General features: G+C 40.6%; 1 protein-coding gene across 3 annotated transcripts in view; it reads right to left on the bottom strand.

The window, feature by feature from the left end:
- LYST (lysosomal trafficking regulator) overlaps nt 1-19,570 on the bottom strand; it is a 79,412-nt gene that overhangs the window by 28,451 nt on the left and 31,391 nt on the right. The window contains exons 17-31 of one of the 3 annotated variants that reach the window (XM_082214946.1): nt 18,437-18,682; nt 16,845-17,018; nt 16,568-16,717; nt 15,193-15,330; nt 13,825-14,023; nt 12,796-12,927; nt 8,698-9,334; nt 7,575-7,752; nt 6,555-6,724; nt 5,099-5,329; nt 4,186-4,349; nt 3,932-4,084; nt 1,890-2,081; nt 979-1,157; nt 86-292 (exon numbers count right to left, since the gene is read on the bottom strand). In XM_082214946.1, the coding sequence (XP_082071072.1) occupies nt 86-292; nt 979-1,157; nt 1,890-2,081; nt 3,932-4,084; nt 4,186-4,349; nt 5,099-5,329; nt 6,555-6,724; nt 7,575-7,752; nt 8,698-9,334; nt 12,796-12,927; nt 13,825-14,023; nt 15,193-15,330; nt 16,568-16,717; nt 16,845-17,018; nt 18,437-18,682 (3,150 nt within the window). Of the gene's footprint in view, nt 1-85; nt 293-978; nt 1,158-1,889; nt 2,082-3,931; nt 4,085-4,185; nt 4,353-5,098; nt 5,330-6,554; nt 6,725-7,574; nt 7,753-8,697; nt 9,335-12,795; nt 12,928-13,824; nt 14,024-15,192; nt 15,331-16,567; nt 16,718-16,844; nt 17,019-18,436; nt 18,683-19,570 lie in introns of all 3 variants that reach the window. The other 2 variants (XM_082214944.1, XM_082214945.1) reach the window with 2 other exon arrangements.

Here is a 19,570-nt window from a genome sequence, read left to right as displayed (position 1 = left end):
TGAAAAGCAAAACAAGAATTGTAAGTAATTGGTTTTAAGGTCAATGGATTTCTCGTTCAGTGTTAAGAAGCACCACCATGCTTACTTGCAAAGTTGGACTTAGACAGTCTCGCAAAATTTCCTGGTGGCTGATTTCAGATAGGATCTCCAGAGTTTGCTTTCTCTCCTGTAAAGGGCGTGCTGGAGACAGAGCATGCACAAGCAATCTTCCAAGCTGCACGCGAAATGTATCCTTACATGACAAGAGAATTCTCTTCCACTGTTGCTTCGGGGTACTAGATCTACTTGTGCCCTAAAGAAATAAAAAAAGTTTAGAGAACTTAACCAGATGCTTTTTCCTAATCTGACAAATAAAGCCTCTGTTTGATTTTGTATATAAAACAAAATGCAAGTAACGTAATGCACTGTCACTGAAGATTCCACCCCCTCCTGCCATGAATAATGTTTCAGATATATATCCTGTGCTTTTTTTCTTAAAAAAACTCTCATTTTCCTACTCATATTGAAATACTTCCCTTCAATGAGGCCAGACTTAGATTCACAAAATGTTTAGGGGTATGTGTACCCCCCCCCGAAAAAAACACTGTATATATCACATACACAAATGGAGGTAAAAGCCAAAAGCTTTAATAAAAATGGCTTCAATCAACAAGAACAAATTTTTACAGGATTGGGTTCAAAAGCTTTGGAATGTTTTAATACTGTTCAAGCTGCATATCAAATCCACATTCAACAGTTACTAAATAAGACGTAATTATTTAGAAACTTTATGCAAGTTCCAATAGGAAACATATTCTGACCCCAAACCTAAATACACATGCCCCCTAAGAGATAATTTTGGCTTACAGGTTAAAAGAGAACTGATAAAATAAAGGGGGAAAACAAATTGTAAGACCTGTATATCCAGAATACATAAAGGGGGACTGAGGTATTGGAGACAACAGGCTGCAGGAGATAACACCAAGCATGGTAACTTACAACAGACAATCCAATTCCTTCGATCATTATCTTCAAAATTTCTTTCAAGAAAGCAAATTTAAGGCTAGGTTGCTCTGGTTGATCCTCCTTTTCTGCCTCTTCCATCTGTGAAACTGAAAGTCTGCTCTGCACTGGGTCCTCCATTATGTCCAGAATATCAAGGCAGTTTTCAGAAAACTCTGTAATTTTTAAAAAAAACATTGTTAGGTCAGTGTTAAAAATCAGATGATTCCAATCCGGAGCCACGTTCACCCTTTTTTAAGCGACACAAGTAATATCCACTATAATGTGTATAAAAATAAATTTATTCAAGCCTGTGTTCGGCTGAATTGTGCTGTAAGTTGGGAAAAATCTTGTTACTGCTTCTCTCAATGTGGGCTATTGCATTTTTCATGAATTTTAGAGTTTTGTAAGTCACCTTACTAGGACAGTGCGCTCAGAGAGGTGGCTTAAGAACTCTTTTAAATAATGCTGCAGCAAATGACCTTAAGTTGTATCCAACAATGTCAAAGTAGATCCCCTGAAATCAATGGATTTCATCAACATTGATTTCAATGGGTCTACTCCATACTGACTTCATATATTTCCTCACATTCTTATTAGCTAATTTGTTTAATTTTACATCCTGAAAGTGTGGCCATTTTGTAAAACTCCGTGCAACAATTCCAATCTTACTTCTGTCTAAAAGCAAATATTAATGCTTCTCATGTAAGCCAAGCAAGCCAGAAATGGAAATGCCCTTTTCAGTTTGGCAAAACCAATGCTATGTCCTAGTGGAGTGCAAATATTCAATTAAGGAAGTTGATAATATAGCTATTGGTAAATGGGATGAATTTTAAGGTTGTTGTTGTTACTACCCCACCCATTTAACATTAAAAACAACCTGATAATTTTTGAAGGAGTATTATTACCTTGATACATGAACCTGTTGGTTGACAGAACAGTAATTCTCTGTAACCTCTGTGTAAGCTCTGCTTCGGTGGCACAAACAGGGTTGTCATGACTCATTCTTCGCTGCATCATCAAATTGAGTTCATCGCTTGCAATTGTGCGCATTCTCATTAGCAATGTGTCTGACTGAGCAAGAGAAAATTTTCTAGCTGCTTCAAAATGAAAAAGAAATATCAACAGAAAAAGAAATATCAATAAAAGAGCTATCGATTAAGAGCCCCAGCGCTACTGATAAAGACTCTAGTGGTGATCAAAAGGAGGGAAACTTTCAATTTTCTTAGGAAAGGAGCACAAATGTTAGACGATTCATCAATGTGAACTAAAAGTGGGGTGGGGGAATCAGCCAGGCTAAGTGTCAAAACAGCTTCAAGAAATCTAGCTGATTTACATATCATCAAAACATTTTTGATGACACGATGCTCTAAATCTAATTCTGCAAAAGCATTTCCTGAGAAATGTTTTTTCAGAATGAGCTGGTAGGCACAGCTACCATTACTGCACCTGTATCTGTAGGGAACGAACAGAAAGCAGTTCCAAAAGGGGACAGGAGGGACAACTCCAAATTTAACAGACTGAAGGAGGAAGGCATCTCAAGTTGACCGTAAGAAAGGAAATGTTGTCTTGGTAGATGAGGAATAATGGAGTCTTTCATTGCAATTGAACCTTTGTTTTAAACAAAAAACAAAAAAAAATCAGTTTTATGTGACTAATCTGAAGTACAGTGGTGCCTCACAAGACGAAAAGAATCCGTTCCGTGATTCTCTTCGTTTAGCGGTTTTTTCATCTTGTGAAGCAAGGCCATTGACGGATTAGCGCTATTAGCGGCTTTTAGCGGCTTATCAGCTTATCAGATCAGCTGATAAGCGGCTTAGCGGCTTAGAAAAGGGGGGGGAAGGAGAAAAACCCCGCAGGAACTCGCAAGACATTTTCGTCTTGCGAAGCAAGCCCATAGGAGATTCGTTTTGCGAAGCACCTCCAAAACGGAAAACTCTTTCGTCTAGCGAGTTTTCCGTCTTGCGAGGCATTCATCTTGCGGGGCACCACTGTATATACATACTGCAAAGTCATTTTACAACAAAATAAAATAAAATAAAATCAGAGTTCAAAGAGAGTCTAGAAACAGGAAAAGTTGAACTGGCACTCCAGTTCTGAAAATGGCAGGAGGCTATTGAGCTAATATCCCAACTGGGTGAATTGATGGAGATCAAATGTGCCCAAGGATATGTCTACACTAGCTGTTTTCTGAACTCATAACTAAATAATGATGACCAGGTGCAGTCTAGGGATGGAGAGTATGTCCATTTTGGATTCTCAGAGTTTTCCATTTTTCTAACCTTAGCATTCGAATCAAGTCCTCGTGAAAAATTGTTATCATCTGGGTGCTCATTTTTCCTAGCATACATATTTTTGCAAACAACCTTCCCTAATATAATGCACTTTTGTTAAGTCGTTTTTGCACTCAGGTGCATTTTAATGCACACTTTCCCCTAATACATGCATCTTTGTACACATTTTTTGCTGTACAACTGCATTACAAAATTTAGAGACGCACAAAAGGAAGGCTTGCGTATTGTTTCAGGAAGGGGAAATTTGGTACACTTTCATGAGAACTGAACAGGATTTCTCCACTATGTTTAGTCGGTACCCCATCCTGATTCCTGTCTCTGATCAATGCTCCTCTTCCAGTTTGTGCTGTTTTTATGCAGTCCCAAAAAGTCTGCCTCTCCTTAGCCGGTGTCCTGCTGGTCTTCCTCTATATGAAAGGGCACCTAATTATATGTGCACACATGCAATGCTGTCATTTAACTGAACTGGTTCAAGATTGTATGTCCCAATCCTGCTTTGCAAAGTCCCCGATAACAACATTCACTCATGGGAAACTTTAACATTTTAAAAGAACATCTCCACAATGGGATAGGTTTCACAGCAAATTATGATCAGGGATTTCTAATTTCAAAGAAAAAAGAAAAAGAAACAACTTGTGCTGAATTTCATTACTCACCAGCGATGCTCTGACGTTTTTGCAATATAGCCTGCTGATGTGAAGGAATTAATTGGGACGAATTGCTTAGATCTTCTGAGTCTTGATTTGCTGCAGTTTTTATGAACTCAATGCCTGCTTGTAGGACTCTGAACTGCAAAGCAATGGCCATATCTGAAAGGAAGAGATCAAGCATTTCTTCAAACTGTGAAATTGTTAAAATAAATAAAAAAGTTACTTTTCAGTACATTCACACAAAGGAACTTGCGACATACTCTGTGTTCTTTTGTTCTTGCTGTTCTGAAGATGTCCAAGTAACACCATGAGATCTTCAATAATCCGAAAATACTGGGAACCTGAAGAGCTGCAGGCATGGATTGTCACCGCTACAAGTAACTGCTGTATATCACACACAAGTAACCTGTAGTCGTTTGAGATGCTGCTGCAAAGGAAGTAAAATCGTTCACTTGAATTCCATTATTTTTATAAGAACGACACACATATTCAGTGCCAACTAACCTGTGTCTACCCTAATCCCATTATTTGCTTGGCAATTCCTGACCTTCCCATCCAATACTTAATTTATACATCTAACTAAGAACCGTAAGCTTTCTAGGAAATGTCCATCGAAAGATGCTCATCCTGTACAATGACCAGCACATTCTAAACAAATGTTTATAACAGCATGCAAAGCTTAAAAATTTGAATACAGGAAACCCTAAAGCAGGGGTCAGCAAACTTTTTCAACAGGAGGCCAGTCAACTGTCCCTCAGACCTTGTGGGGGGCCAGACTATATTCTGGAAAAAAGAATATGAACAAATTCCTATGCCCCACAAATAACCCAGAGATGCATTTTAAATAAAAGGACACATTCTGCTCATGTAAAAACACGCTGATTCCCAGACCGTCCGCAGGCTGGATTTAGAAGGCGACTGGGCCGGAACCGGCCCCTGGGCCTTAGCTTGCCTACTCATGCCCTGTAAGAAGGACTTGTTATGCTGAGATAATAAGCACTCTCTTTGGCAACAGAATTTATTAGACCCATTACTAATTTAAGAATGGAAATGAGCTCTCCTGTCACTTGCTTACTGCTTCTTGGGACAAGACTGCCTGCTACTTGAACAAAAACGAGAGCAATCTATACAGTGTAGGAATTCTAAAATAGTAAGGACTAATCCATCACTTACTTGGCTTCTAACCCGTTGAGAGCTGCCAAAGTATTGCACAGTGCATATAGCAAGCCATTATCTAGCAGCATGTCTGCCATTTTAGAACAGGAGTTTATGATTTGCATCAGGAAACAGAGGGAGTTATGCAGCAGGACGCTATCGTAGAGGGAGTTCTCTATAAGCCCCAGAACAGGTATCACACACCACTTTTGAAAAAGTCCAGCACCTTTCACATCTTCTAAATCAAAGCTGTTAAAGGGAGGAAAAGGCAATCTGTAATGCAGCTTTAAATATGCAACAAAAATAACAATCAACCCACATCTTATTGACCTTTCTGTGTTAGGCTATTAGAAGCAAGATGGAACTTGGATTTACAAATTCGTATGCGGTTAATAACAAGGTATGTGGATGAAATCAAACCTCTGGCACTGAATAGCATCATGATTTGACACACAGCACTATCCTAAGTACTTAATTTGCTAGCCTAACAAGTCCTGGGATTTAATAATAAGAGATAACAAATTCAATTCAGCTTCTGTATTACAGGACAGAGAAAAATCACATTAGTAGAAAAACTAAAAATCTTATTGGCTATGATAAACCCTACTGGCTGTGATAAATCATTCTGCTGCTGGCACCATCATGAACACAAAGTCAGGAAAATCTTTTGCTATAAATAAAATAACTTGGCCACAAACAGAGACTTTGATACACTGCAGGGATTAGCAGTGAAACAATTAGATCAGGGGTGAAAAACTTCCTTTCCTTTCCTTTCCTTTCCTTTCCTTTCCTTTCCTTTCCTCTTTCCTTTCCTCTTTCCTTTCCTCTTTCCTTTCCTTTCCCCTTTCCTTTCCTCTTTCCTTTCCTTTCCTCTTTCCTTTCCTTTCCCCTTTCCTTTCCCTTTCCCTTTCCTTTTTCCTTTCCTTTCCTTTCCTTCACCAGTAGACTCTCACTAGTAGAACTAAACCCTCGGGGTCCCTTCCAACTCTACAATTCTGTGATTCTCCTGGAGCCTGCCTACACACACACACACACACACACACACACACACACACACACAGAGAGAGACACGCCTTGCCCAGGGTATCTTTAAAATTGGGAGAAACCCTGGAGAAGATTTTGCGCATGTAAAGGGGGAGAAGAGGAAATTAAAGAGCTGTGGAACACTATTAGTGCTGCTTTGGATACAACCAAATGAGCCTAATCTGGCCAAATACAACACACAGTACAAAAGAAGGAGTGTATATTTCACAAAACAAAATAAGGATTGATGAAATGGTTTTCTTTGAGGTGCACTAATGGAACTGGAGTTCTTATGAACTGTTTATAGTATAAATTGATTTATTCTGAGTAAGCCTTTGCAGGGAACTGAAGGCACTTGGCAAGCAATTTATATTTGCCTACAGCATACTGCCCAATTTTTAGCTCAGCTAAAAATAAGTTAATCTATAGAGAATAAAAAAGTATTAGTTACTCTTCATCAAGACCAACTGATCGACCAAACAGCATTTCCATGAAGCATTCCATAAGTTCTTGAGTGCCTTGGTGAAGATATAATTGGTTAGCTAACAAAGAGAAACCACGATTCTTCAGGAACTTCTCCTTTTGTTCCCTGGTTGCTCTGCTGAAATATGTGTCCAAAAGCTGAGGGAACAGAAGAATGATTTTAAGTTATTCATTATGAAATTCTTTTTCTAAAACTACAGTATTTAAGGTAGCAATCATGCCATTGCTTGTGGCAGTGAAGTCCATATACACATTTAATATAATTATACTTAATATATATTGTACTTATTTCCCACTCTTGCATGTTAATTCTGGTGGTTTCCCATTCAGAGAATAGAAGATATATACCGTATATAAAACAATGCTCAGGGCCGGATTTAGGTTTAATGAGGCCCTAAGCTACTGAAGGTAATGGGGCCCTTTATATGTCCAGCTGTCCTTTGTCAACAACAAATTGTCACTGTTCCTTGTGTTGAATATATGGTAATTTATAGACCTAATAGGTATCTAAAGCCATTTGCACATAACAAATAGGAGCCTACACAACACAAAACGCTGTTGTTGTATGTAGATTTTATTTGTTTTTTATCTTATATTTTGGAAATGTACTTCCAGTGGTTTTTTTTTTACTTTAATTTTTTTTGGGGGGGCCCAAGAGAGTGGGGCCGTAAGCTATAGCTTGTTTAGCTTATGTGTAAATCTGGCACAGACAATGCTGCATGATCATGTGCTTCTAGGCCATTCACTGGCATTCATTCATTAAATAAACTACTTTTTTATACCATATTCTAAACCTACAGCTAGTCAACTTCATTGGGTATCCCCTATTTTTAGCATTATGGTAGTGGGAGTGAGAGAAGATGTTCAGGAAAGGTCCCTAGTTACAGCTTTGATTGTGACCCATGAGATTGCTTAAGCAGTTTAATAAGGCTGCAAATGTGTATATTATACTTTTACACAAACACAAACAAACACGTATTTTTCCTACTTTAATAACTCCTTGTTGTATGAGAGGAGACGGATGGTTCACAAGAACTATGAGAACATCTGGCTGAATAAGCTTGTCCATCACATCTTGAAGCATGACATCTGGCAAGATCAAAAGTACTCTCCTCAAGAGCTGATAGAAACCACAGCATACGAGTACGAGACAGTCTTCTGTTGATCTGATCGGAAGAAGAGAGTTTATTACTAAGATGCCCTTTGTATTTATTGTTGCACAGTAGTAGAAGATTGCAGTCATTGCCAGAATGAGTGGGGGCTGGAATGCAACAAGAAGAATGGTAATCCGCTTGCTTCTGCCTCAACTGCACCATGTCTTACACCCAGTAGAAGAGAATGAATCTCTTTAATAGAAAGTTATCTTAATAGCTCCACTCTTTATATAAAACTCTACAGCATGAGTCCTATCCAAAAGGAAAGTTCCAATATGTAATTCATGAACACAATCACATGGAGAATTGTGTCTTGTGAAGGGGCACAAGTTACCAGACAAACTGTGGTTGCTGAAAACACCACTACAGTAGAATAAAATAATCCAGGTCGCATGCATGCATACATATAAATAAATAGTATTTTTCTCTGTGTGACTGCATATTAAATGGTTTATTGTGTCCCTAAGGTCCTGCAAAATAGGTCCATTTCACACATATATAAAAAAGGCCATTCTTTGCAATTCTGTGATCCCAAACGGCTTTTGTGACCTTCTCAAACTTGTCCTTTTAAAAAAAAGAGGCCATAGCAATTTCTACACTTTGCCCATGCCTACTTGCCATGAACCCAAGGGTTGATCATGGATCCATGCAGCCCTCAGTTCCAAAAAGGTTAACCACTCTTGTTCTAAGGCAGTTGTGGGGAACAGTTTGGCTCTCCAGCTGCTGCTGAACTACAACTCCCATCAGCCCCAGCAAGCATGGTCAATGGCCAGGGATAATGGGAGCTGTAGTTCAGCAACATCTGGAGGACCTGAGGTTGCCCACCTCTGTTCTGAGGGATGATTCACCTAATATTTTGGGGCTACTTTTGTCCACAAAATCAGCCAAGCAAAGTTCAGTTCTTGCCAAGTGCAAACTGCATGAACGTGAGAATTATAAACTTTCACATCCACGTACCTATCAGCAGTGCTTTCGGATTTCAGAGGAGCCTGTTTGCTAGTCGAGGAAAAGGCGAGATGTTCCCAGCCTTCCGAAGCTACACTCTTATCAGCCAGGCTTGGCCAATGAGCAATGGTGGATCCACTATGAGCTGAAAAGGCTAATCCCAAACCTGCAAAGTTGCCATGACTTTTCTGAAAGATAGACAACCCTTTCAGATTGTCAGGACGCCTCAGGGACAATGCGGGTGCAGCGCCATCTTCACTAGATTTCATTCCTGTGTTTGCTTCTTGGTTCTCTGAAGGCTTGTCCAACATTTCCACCTCTTCCTTTGAAATATCAAACGTCTCAGCAGAAGTCAACTCTCCCACATTTACAACTGTTTTTGCCGATTCACAGCTACTGAGTAAATGCACCTCCTGCATCATTTTAAAAACCTCCAAGCTCTTTACCAAATTATTTTTATGCAGTAGCTCATCTACGTCAGTCTTTCGAAGTATATTCAAGTTCTCAGCACTGCTGCCCATGTTCCCACAGAACCCTTTTCGGTGCATTTGTGGAGAGGAAGTAAGAGATGTTGGTAGGCTTTTACACCGCCGGTCAGGTGCCTGAGGAACTGCTGTCTGTAGTTCACTGATTTCAGAAGAATCATTTCCTGAGAAAACAAATATGGCAAGTGCTATTCTCATTTTTTTTTTTTTTTTTACATCAGTCCTTAATGAAAATATTACAGTGGAACCTTGGTTCTCCAACTTAATCTGTTCTGGGAGTCTATTCAACTCCCCAAACGGTTTGAGAACCAAGGTGCAGCTTCCAATTGGCTGCAGAAAGCTCCTACAGCCAATCAGAAGCCGCGGAAGCCATGCTGGGCATTCAGCTTCCAAAAAAGGTTTCAGGGTCAGTGGCTACTAGAAGCTGGAGGTAGGAAAGCTTCCGAACACCAGTTGCTGAAAATCATGGGAGAGGAGAGAGCTCTTGTGTTCATGTACTGGTCCCTGGTTTCCCCCATGTATCTGGTTGGCCACTGTGAGAACAGGATGCTGGAGTAGATGGACCACTGGCTTGGTCCACCAGGTTCTTCTTATGTTCTTAAGGTCCACAAAGTGCTTCTGGATAAAACCTAATACTGTTCTTCGCCCATTATTTAAGTTCACTCACACTCATTCATCTTTACTGTTACAGATAGGTAGCCGTGTTGGTCTGCCATAGTCAAAATAAAAAAAATTCCTTCCAGTAGCACCTTAAAGACCAACTAAGTTAGTTCTTGGTATGAGCTTTCGTGTGCATGCACACTTCTTCAGATACACATCTGAAGAAGTGTGTATCTGAAGGTGTGTATCTGAAGAAGTGTGCATGCACACGAAAGCTCATACCAAGAACTAACTTAGTTGGTCTTTAAGGTGCTACTGGAAGGAATTTTTTTATTTATTCATCTTTACTGTCTTCCTTGTCAACAACCAACTCCTCTCTTAACACTACTCTAGGGAAGAAATTTCACCAGCACTTTCCCGCCTAATTTAACTGAAATTAACATGCCCACTGAACAAAAGTTTGTAAATTAAATATTATTTTTGTATAATATAAGCAGTATGCCACTGTTTTGAAGGTTGGTAATGTACTATTACTTGCTGCTGATAAACTGAAGGTGGAAACTTATTTGGCATCTTATAAATATGCTTTGACATTGCTATGTATTTGCATCAATGCCAAAGGGACTAAAAGGGAGTGCTTAAGTTTTCCTTGCCACTGTTTCTCCAGTCGAAACACACATTTTTTCACTAGCATGGTCTGAAACACAAGTAATCAGGGATTTTGAACTTTGGGTGGGGACATCTACACTGGGGGTGAGAGACCACAGCTCTGTTCCAAACATTTGTTTGTTAACATGTATTGTGTCTCTAAAGCAGAGACTCCAAAGCATAATAAGTCAGGACCTTTATGTAGAAAGGACTATATTTCATAACAGTTACCTACAGCAAGCTACTGGAGAACATCCATTTCTTGAAAAAGTTTCCTGCTGCATTATAATTAATGTCAGCTAAATATAGGCTGTTAATTGGTTTTGCACACAAAGTGTTCATACAGCATTTTATATCATGCCTCCAAAGTAAAACGGATGTCACACATGTCTTCTGAGTCATGCTTCAGTACACAAGGCAAGCAGAGCACCAGGACTTGTAGGAAATACTTCAGAAGTCCTAAATACAGAATGTTCCAGGACTACACTGGTCTTGGGCATAGAATATCTGTGTAATTTGACATTTCTGTGGCTGTTTATGGTGTGAAGGCTGCCATAAACAGATTTGCCCAGCAAACTTCCCACCAGACGTCAGCAGAGCTGAAACACAGTTGGCAGTGAAGCAAGCGGAATTGGCCCTGAGTCTTGATTGATCAGCAACACAAGATTGTTCTAGGTAGATTAAGTGTAGGTTGCTGTATACAGAGACCACTGTGGGTCCCCACAGCAGCAGATCTGCTTGCATCCTCTCAGTACACCAAAACCAAAACTCTCAGTTGCTCACATAATGCCATGCGCATGTGCATGATTTCACTTTCTTATCTTGCAGCTGTGTAAACAATCCAGCTTCACAGCCAGAGCTTCGCATTACATACAGAAACTCACAGAGACAGCTTTCTGAAAACGAATGACCAATACCCCCAAACAATTTCCGCACTGAAGAGAGAAATGGAAGTGGAAGATCTTATCCCAGTATCTTCCAAATTGGATATGCACACTCACTACACTTTTGGAAATGCACACGCTTCGTTAATCGCCATGGATGGTATGCAACTAAGTTTTACTGAGAGTAGATCTACTGAAATTAATGGCCCTAATTTGTGTTGATTAATTTCAGTGGGTCCACTCTAAGTAAAATGTAGCTGAATATCGCCCCTTGCTTTCAATTTAATCTATTTTTTTTCAGAGCGTTAAATATCAGACCCCCTTATATTAATGTTAGAAGTTCCTACATCTCTGTTAGGAAAACATTCTTTAAGAAACAGATAAAAAGATCCTGGAAGCTTTAAAGAGGGTTCCGGAATTTTCTTTAGTGTGTAGGAGTGGCACTCTAGGCTTATATAATAATAATAATAATAATTTATTATTTATACCCCGCCCATCTGGCTGGGTTTCCCCAGCCACTCTGGGCGGCTTCCAACAAAACACTAAAATACAATAACCTATTAAACATTAAAAGGTTCCCTAAACAGGGCTGCTTTTAGATGTCTTCTAAAAGTTTGGTAGTTATTTTTCTCTTTGACATCTGGTGGGAGGGCGTTCCACAGGGCAGGCGCCACTACCGAGAAGGCCCTCTGCCTGGTTCCCTGTAACTTGGCTTCTCGCAGCGAGGGAACCGCCAGAAGGCCCTCGGCGCTGGACCTCAGTGTCCGGGCAGAACGATGGATTGGTGTCAGCTGGATGTGCAAATAAAGGGAGGAAATTGCAGGCTGCAGTTTCCACACGAGGAAAGCACACACACACACGCTGTCAGCACGCACGCTGACAACAAGGTTGGAAGTAAGACAATGTGTGCTGCTGATACGGTGAGTTTTGCTGTGTCAGGATTGTTAATTACTGGACTGAGATTATACCGTGCTGGAAAGATAAAGGAATGTAAACAGCTTGTATGTAATAGTAACAGAAATGCTTGTGCAACCAGTCAAGCAATAAAGAAGCTCTTGACTGTGAATTTAAGTATGACTCCTGTTCTTGTCCTCTGCCTCTGGGGAAAACTCTGCTACAAACAGTAAGAAGTGGTTTTATTGAGGTGCTACCACACAAGCAGTAAAGCGCAGCAGAAGTGTGTTGGCGGTAACCTCTAATAATCTCCTGTAAGCTATTATCATGTCCATCAGGCACCAAACATTAGCAAGAGCTTTGCCACCAATTCTGCCAAGGCTGGATTCACATACCATTAGGCAGGTCAGCTGCACCACTAGAAAGTTTGCAATGTGCACCCTGCTCCAGCCTTCTCTCCTAAGGCAAGGCAGGAACAGTGTATCTACTTCACCACCACAGCTGCCTACACCAGCCTGAATCAGTCCCTTTAAGCTTCTATGCTGCACTTCTCACTTCACTGTAACTTGGGAAGCTCAGGTCTTGTGGCAATTACTTACTTTCTTGACAAACAGCTGAAAATCCAGTTGGACTTGTAATTGCCAGTGCTGGACTGTCAATAGATTTTCCGCCACTGCTGGAATTCCTCAAATACATAATGGATTGGACCTTCTCTTGGAAAATGTTGCCATCTAGAAAAAGCAAACAAGGGAATTTAACATCTCAGAAGATTTCATTCCTTGCACAGAGTGGAGACATTGAACTACGCTAAGTCTTGACCAGTAATGTGATTCATCGGAGCCACTCTGAACAAACATATTAGAGGGTGTTGACAAAGATGCAGTGTAATCCTGTATGTATTTATTCATAAGTGCATCTTACCAAGCTCAACGACACACTCTACAAACCTACAGAATTGACTCTTCAGTGTCTGTACATGCAACAAGGACCAAGATGACATGAACGTTTATGAGCAAGATACTGATAAAGTACAACCTTGTTTGTGAAACAGCTAGTATCCAAGGTTCCAATGCACAGAGCAACTTTGAATAAGTCATTTTTTAAGGCCTCAAATCCTTTATCCCTAAAATCAGATGATTTATTTTGCAGGTACAGTGGTACCTCGGAAGTCGAACGGAATCCGTTCTGGAAGTCCATTCGACTTCCAAAATGTTCAGAAACCAAGGCGTGGCATCCTGCAGCCAATCGGATGCCACGTCGGATGTTTGAGTTCCAAAGAATGTTCGCAAACCGGAACACTCACTTCCAGGTTTGCAGTGTTCGGGAGCCAAAATGTTTGACTCGAAAGGTGTTCAGGATCCAAGGTGCAACTGTATTAGCTTTTTACAAATATGTCAAATATGTTGAACATCAAGCTCTGAATTCAATACAATAGGGCTGAGAGACTAGAAATCTGCTACCATAAACCAATCAGAATGCAAGTATGAATATAATCTGGGGAGACAAATCAAGAGTAGAAGCTATAAAACTAAGAGGGCAGGGATTGAAAAAAGGTAAGCTGCTATGTTTCTGTGGTATTAATATAGTTAGTTTCTTATTTTCTGATTCAGGTCAAAACAATACTTTACCTATGTGCAGGGAAAAGTAGAAGTCTCTGGGATTGTGGCACACATATGTATTAGTAGGAGGGTGAACTGCTAAAAGGAAATTGAAGATCAGTGCCAGCAATTCCAGATCTGGGGGAGAACCAAGGACTTCTTCAATTATTTTCACAAATGATGTGCAAACTTCTGTAGGCATAGATGTGAAGTTTTCTTCTTCCTGCTCCTAAGAAAGAAACAAAGAGAAAAACAAATAGAGTCCTACAAAACCACAATTTCCTTCTGTGTACTGTTCAAGGATATATATCTGATGAAACTGTATTCCTTTGTTTTGCCTGTACTCAGACTTCTAGGATACATGCATGTATAGCAGAGGGCATGTTACAGTATTATGTATAGCTGCTATTTATAACCTTTTCCAAGAAATGGTCAGAAAATTCCCTGCTGGCAATGGTTTATCTCTTTCAAAACAGGAGATTGAATCAGATCCATTGGCCCCTTCAAAATCTAGAATTTTTAGAAGTATCTGTAAGGTAATTACTCTGGGATACCAATTCTCAACACTTAAGGTTTAGGATCAATTGACAATGTTACAAGCATGGTCCTGTAAACACTGGCATTATAGCTTGCAGCACTAAGGTCCACCCTAACTTGTGCGTGTGGAAACTTGCTATCAAGCAATTTTGAAACCTAATGTAATGCATATCTACTATCTCAGATATAGCTATCATCTGCATTAACTGGCATCTGTGGAGAATATTCCAATGAGGCATGAGGGACCTACAGACCAGGAAAGTTAGAAGCGCATACTTTTTGTGATGCAAGGTCATCTCAAGTCCTGTTCAGATATACTTTAAAGGAGCAACATGAGTAGAAAAAGGCTGTGGAGCTATGTACCTGTACCCCCCTCCCCCAATCATCACATAGCTCTGCAGGCTTCTACATGTTCTAGTGTAACTTCTACAGCAGGAGAGCCTTTTCTAATTATGAAGGTTCCCCATTTGATTAAGCACTCTGGAGTACTGGGGTTCTAAGTAGCACAGGAAGACTGCACTGGTAGAAAGGGCTATCTGTTGCAAATGTTACACCAGAACACCAGCAAAAGCTGCCTGATATCAGGGGTGGAGTTATAACAGTTAAATAGGACTTATGGCATTTGCAGATCTAACTAAAATCATCATAAATCAGTTAGTGGCATCAGTGGAAGTTGGGAAAGCCGGACGGCTTTCACTATTCAACAGTTTCTGTTCAAAATCATCACTATATGTAATATCTTTATTAATAGGGCTGGAGAAAGAGGGGGAGTGTGAGTCAGATGCTGTGAACCATCATGTACATGTTCACTCCTACAGACAAGAACCTGAAACATTCAAAACAAAGGTTGAGGTGCCTTACCTGCAGAACCTGGCAGGTAAGAAGGAAGTGATGCACAACTTGAGCTTTGAGGAGCTGCTTAATGTTAAACGTCTGCTGCCAATGATCATCATGGATAAGGACTTCCAGAGCTGATAAGAGTGTTTCCCAAACACTGGGCTGCAAAAAGAGAAGTAGTCTTAGGCACACAAAAAATCAAAATGAAGTTAGAAGCAAGTTGCCATCAAAAGTGTATTGGCAATGCTGGGAGAATAAAAAAAAACTGTAGCCAGCAAGGCAACCCAAAACTTCAGAAATCTAGATTGTTAGTGGGATGTCAATGAAAAACATCCTGTGCGCTTAGCATAACAGCGGTCACAAATGAATGCAGGACTTACATTTTACATCTAGACACCAGCAAAATATTTGTTAGGCTTCCGTCTAAAGTACTATTAGCACCAGTCCAACATTTGAACCTGAATTCAGACCTGAAAATGATTGTGAATCAGAAGTTTGCATATGCTCCTGCTGAGGCTGTTTTTTGTGGTCAAACTTGTGCAATAACCATTAAGAATTATGAAGATTATTCAGGAGGATGGGGCTTTTCTGCACTTTTAACTATTTCCTAAACACAGGTACAGGTGACAACTGCATCTTCTGCCTCCTGCCCCAGTTCTCTTCACAAAGCAGGGAGGATATATTGCAGAACGTTTAACTTCTCCAACGTGCTCTTAAAATCCTTGGTTATAGATATATTGATACTGGTATACCAATGAAAGCATTTACACAACAAATACAGATTTGTTTTAACACCACTGGAGAAATTTCACCAAGGAAAAAGTTTGCCAGGGGAACCATGAAGACAATAGGTAACTGACCTGCCTATACAGGCATCCATGCCCAGCAGGGCACCTTTGAGCACTATGGCACCTCCCAAGCCCCACAACCCCTCTACATTTTTTTCTTAAAATTGAGAGGACCCTGAAGTTTAGCTGGAACAGTATTTTGGGGTGTTTGGAGGTGCCCACTTTGCAGGAGGGCTCTGAGCGCTGCCATTTTTTTCTACTGTAAAATGGGTATTTTGTGGTGCTCCTGAGTTTCAATTCAAATGTACCCTTGGGTCCCTAAAAGGCTGAGATCCCCTACGTGAATTAAAAAGCAAATCCTTTCTATATAAGTGCACATTCAGAAAGACAGGCCAACTGCTTGTTCTGGACAGGGCTGCACACCCTCTAAAGGAGAAAATGCATAGCTTGGGGGTATTCTTGGATATATCTAGGTCATTAGAGGTCCAAGGGACCTTGGAAACCACGTCACACTTTCTAGGGGGAATAAAGAGATATCAAATTCTGGTAACAACCATATTTTAACTTTGATTTTGTTGTGGAGCAGTCATGTTCTGATCTGTGCAAATCACCTGGGCTTTAGACCATATCTTCCAATCAAGTAGCAGCTCTTCCAACAGCTTGACATCTTGAATCACCGCTCTAGACTCTACATCTAGTATGAACTGCCCATTTTCATTCAGATGAATCATCTTCTCACTGCAGCATCCTGCAAGGAGAGTCTTGCAGAGGGATAGCAAAAAGATTCAGTTTTGTGAAGTTATGAACCAGAAGTGAATGTGAAAAGTAGACTAACGATTTTGCCAAGATCAGTCAACGCAAAGAGAAGGTTTCAGCAGAGCACCTTACCTGCAAAATATGAAATCCAACAATACATTTGGGCTTTATCAACACCTGATGAATCATGGAATAACCATTGCAGTTTTCTAACTCATGTATTCTCTGCTGATTGTGTTTGGTTAAGGCAAGGATAACTTTCAGAGCTAAAGCTTGGGTTTCTTCACAGTCGCTGATTTCCACAACCTAAAAATAAGCCAATATGCCGCTTAAGTAATAAAGCATGTCTGACAGAGTGTTACTTCAGTGTTACTTGTCCTGCCGCACATGGATTATCTTGTTATAGGTATCATGGAGGAGCTATTTCATCTGCAAGCTCTTGGTCTCTACTGGTGGCACATTTTAGGCCTTTATTGCAGGGGTTGATTTGTAAAGGGAGACTAGACCATGTGCAATCCTATCACCAAACAAGGCACTGGACAGAATAACAACTAAGTAATGCCAACCTAGCAGTTCAAAAGCATGTCGAAGTGCAAGTAGATAAATAGGTAGTGCTCCAGAGGGAAGGTAAATGGCGTTTCCGTGCACTGCTCTGGTTCGCCAGAAGCGGCTTAGTCATGCTGGCCACATGACCCGGAAGCTGTACGCTGGCTCCCTCAGCCAGTAAAGAGATATGAGCGCCGCAACCCCAGAGTTGTTCGCGACTGGACCTAACGGTCAGGGGTCCCTTTACCTTTATCTTTAATGCCTATTTAGGCCACCCTTGTAGTGTATTTCAAGTGCTTCAAGAGTGCCTCAAGCAAATTGGGAAATGGCCATGCTGGAACTCCCCTTCCTCACCCATGCAGTCCCCTGGACTTCACAGTGGTCCACTGGATGTCACCCATTATTAATTAAAGTGATTTTAATCCAGTACTCCTGAATCTATGAATAGCATAGTCTCTGAAGGGCAAAATCCAGACCCGGGGGGGGGGGTGTAAGGGTGGGGCCTCTGCCACATCCACAGCCTTGCCATACATACAGACAAATTGCTTCACCATCCTGGAGTTGGCATGGCAATGGGGCGGGGGGACTGGGGACGGGACCCTGCTATTTTTCCAGTCAATTCCGTTTTAGTAATGTTGCTTTTCTTCCTAATTAAAAGACTTCCAACCTGCACATCCAAACCAAAACAAATTTTGAAACACTTTGCAAGAAGTGGTAGGTTAGGATTTCATTATGGGCAGTATTGGGCAATCAGTAAATGAGTAAGAACGTAGGTTTTAATTATTTAATTAATGCTAAAAGAATTGCTGGGCCTTTGGGGGGGGGGAATCACTGTACGTAAACTGCAGCTTCCCCACCCATACCTGATGTGTCACATACGCTGCTGTAGATGAAACGTAGCAGGTTATACACACAAAAAAGTGCAATATCCCTGATTGTAGTTCTGCTTACAGCTTACAGCAGAAAAATATTATTTTTTTTACTGACAGCATTTTCCTTATACCTCCATTAACAACAATGCTCCTTATTAGTAGCCCTATGAGGTGCCAGTTTGGGAGCAGCCTAGGTTTCATGCACCAGTTCACTTTATTTGCTTCCCCACATACTAACAATCAAAAGACCTGAAAGTCTGCCATGACAAATGCACTAAGAGGTAAAGCAATTTTTCAGCATCTTACCCTGGCAAAAAGGAAGACAAAGGACCCAGTTCCACCAATCTCGTGCAGTATGCCCTGAAGACCTTTGTATTCTGCCGGCTGTAGCACTTTCAGGTAATAAGGATCTGGCAAATTGCTTTGTACTTCTTTTGAGCTGAAAGGTCGTTGGGAAGGAATGGTTTTCGCTTGACCTTTAAGCCTGATTACTGGCTCATAGATTGTATAGTGGCCAGGGCAGCAAGTGGTGTAAACAGTAGCAAGGCTTTCCTGAAATACAAGACAACATTAAAGGAGCTTGCAGCTTTTACCCAAATCACCACTTTTCTTTTGAGCTTCCACTGTCATAGCTGGCACAGCAGTTCATCCCTACGCATTTAATGAAATAATACTAGCCTTTCAGAAATGTAACTATGAGTTGAGATACATGGAAAACAAAGTTAAGTTATAGGGTAGAAAGGAGACAACCTACAGGAGATAAGTTAGGAATAAATAAAGGTTTCTCAGGGAGACAAAATGCATCTGAATAAGTTGAGGAGTGAGTTTGAGATATTTGTACCATAAGTTAGATTCACATCTCGCTGCATTTCATTTTGTCATATCCCCTCTTCTCCACCTATTCCATTTATGGTCTTTGGAACTTGTTTTTTGGGGTGTTTTTTTGCAATAGCAGCATTAACAGAACTAATGTGGCAGCAAAGACTGCCATACGCGTTGAATTTTAGATCAGGATGTGGCCTGAGATGGCCTGGGCACAAATGCTATTCCCAATAAAATGTGGTCACAGAAAGTGTGGTTAAAACCAAATGCAAGTCAAGTGACCAAGGGAACATCACAGATACACCAGGGCTTGGGAGCCTCTGGTAGCCAAATGTTGCTGAACTATAACTCCTATCTGCCCAAGCAAGAATGGCCATGGATGATTGGAATTGTGGTTCAGCAACATCTGTAGGGGTCACTGGTTCCCCACACAGGCCTGAGACAATAAGACTTTGGGTAGGAGAGAAACACTCTTGGTATTTGTTACCTGCCCTGAATACTTGAGATAAATTAGGCTATGCTTCTAAAATAAATGTCACCACTGAGCATTGTGGCTTACAATTTCTCATTCATTTTTCATGCTGTAATGGGAAAAAGAGAGAGAGAGATTTAGTACTG

This window comes from Podarcis vaucheri, assembly GCF_965113315.1.
Source record: "Podarcis vaucheri genome assembly, chromosome: 3".
Taxonomy (NCBI): domain Eukaryota; kingdom Metazoa; phylum Chordata; class Lepidosauria; order Squamata; family Lacertidae; genus Podarcis; species Podarcis vaucheri.
The sequence above is the reverse complement of the archived record's forward strand: the minus strand, read 5'-3'. Positions and strand labels throughout refer to the sequence as shown.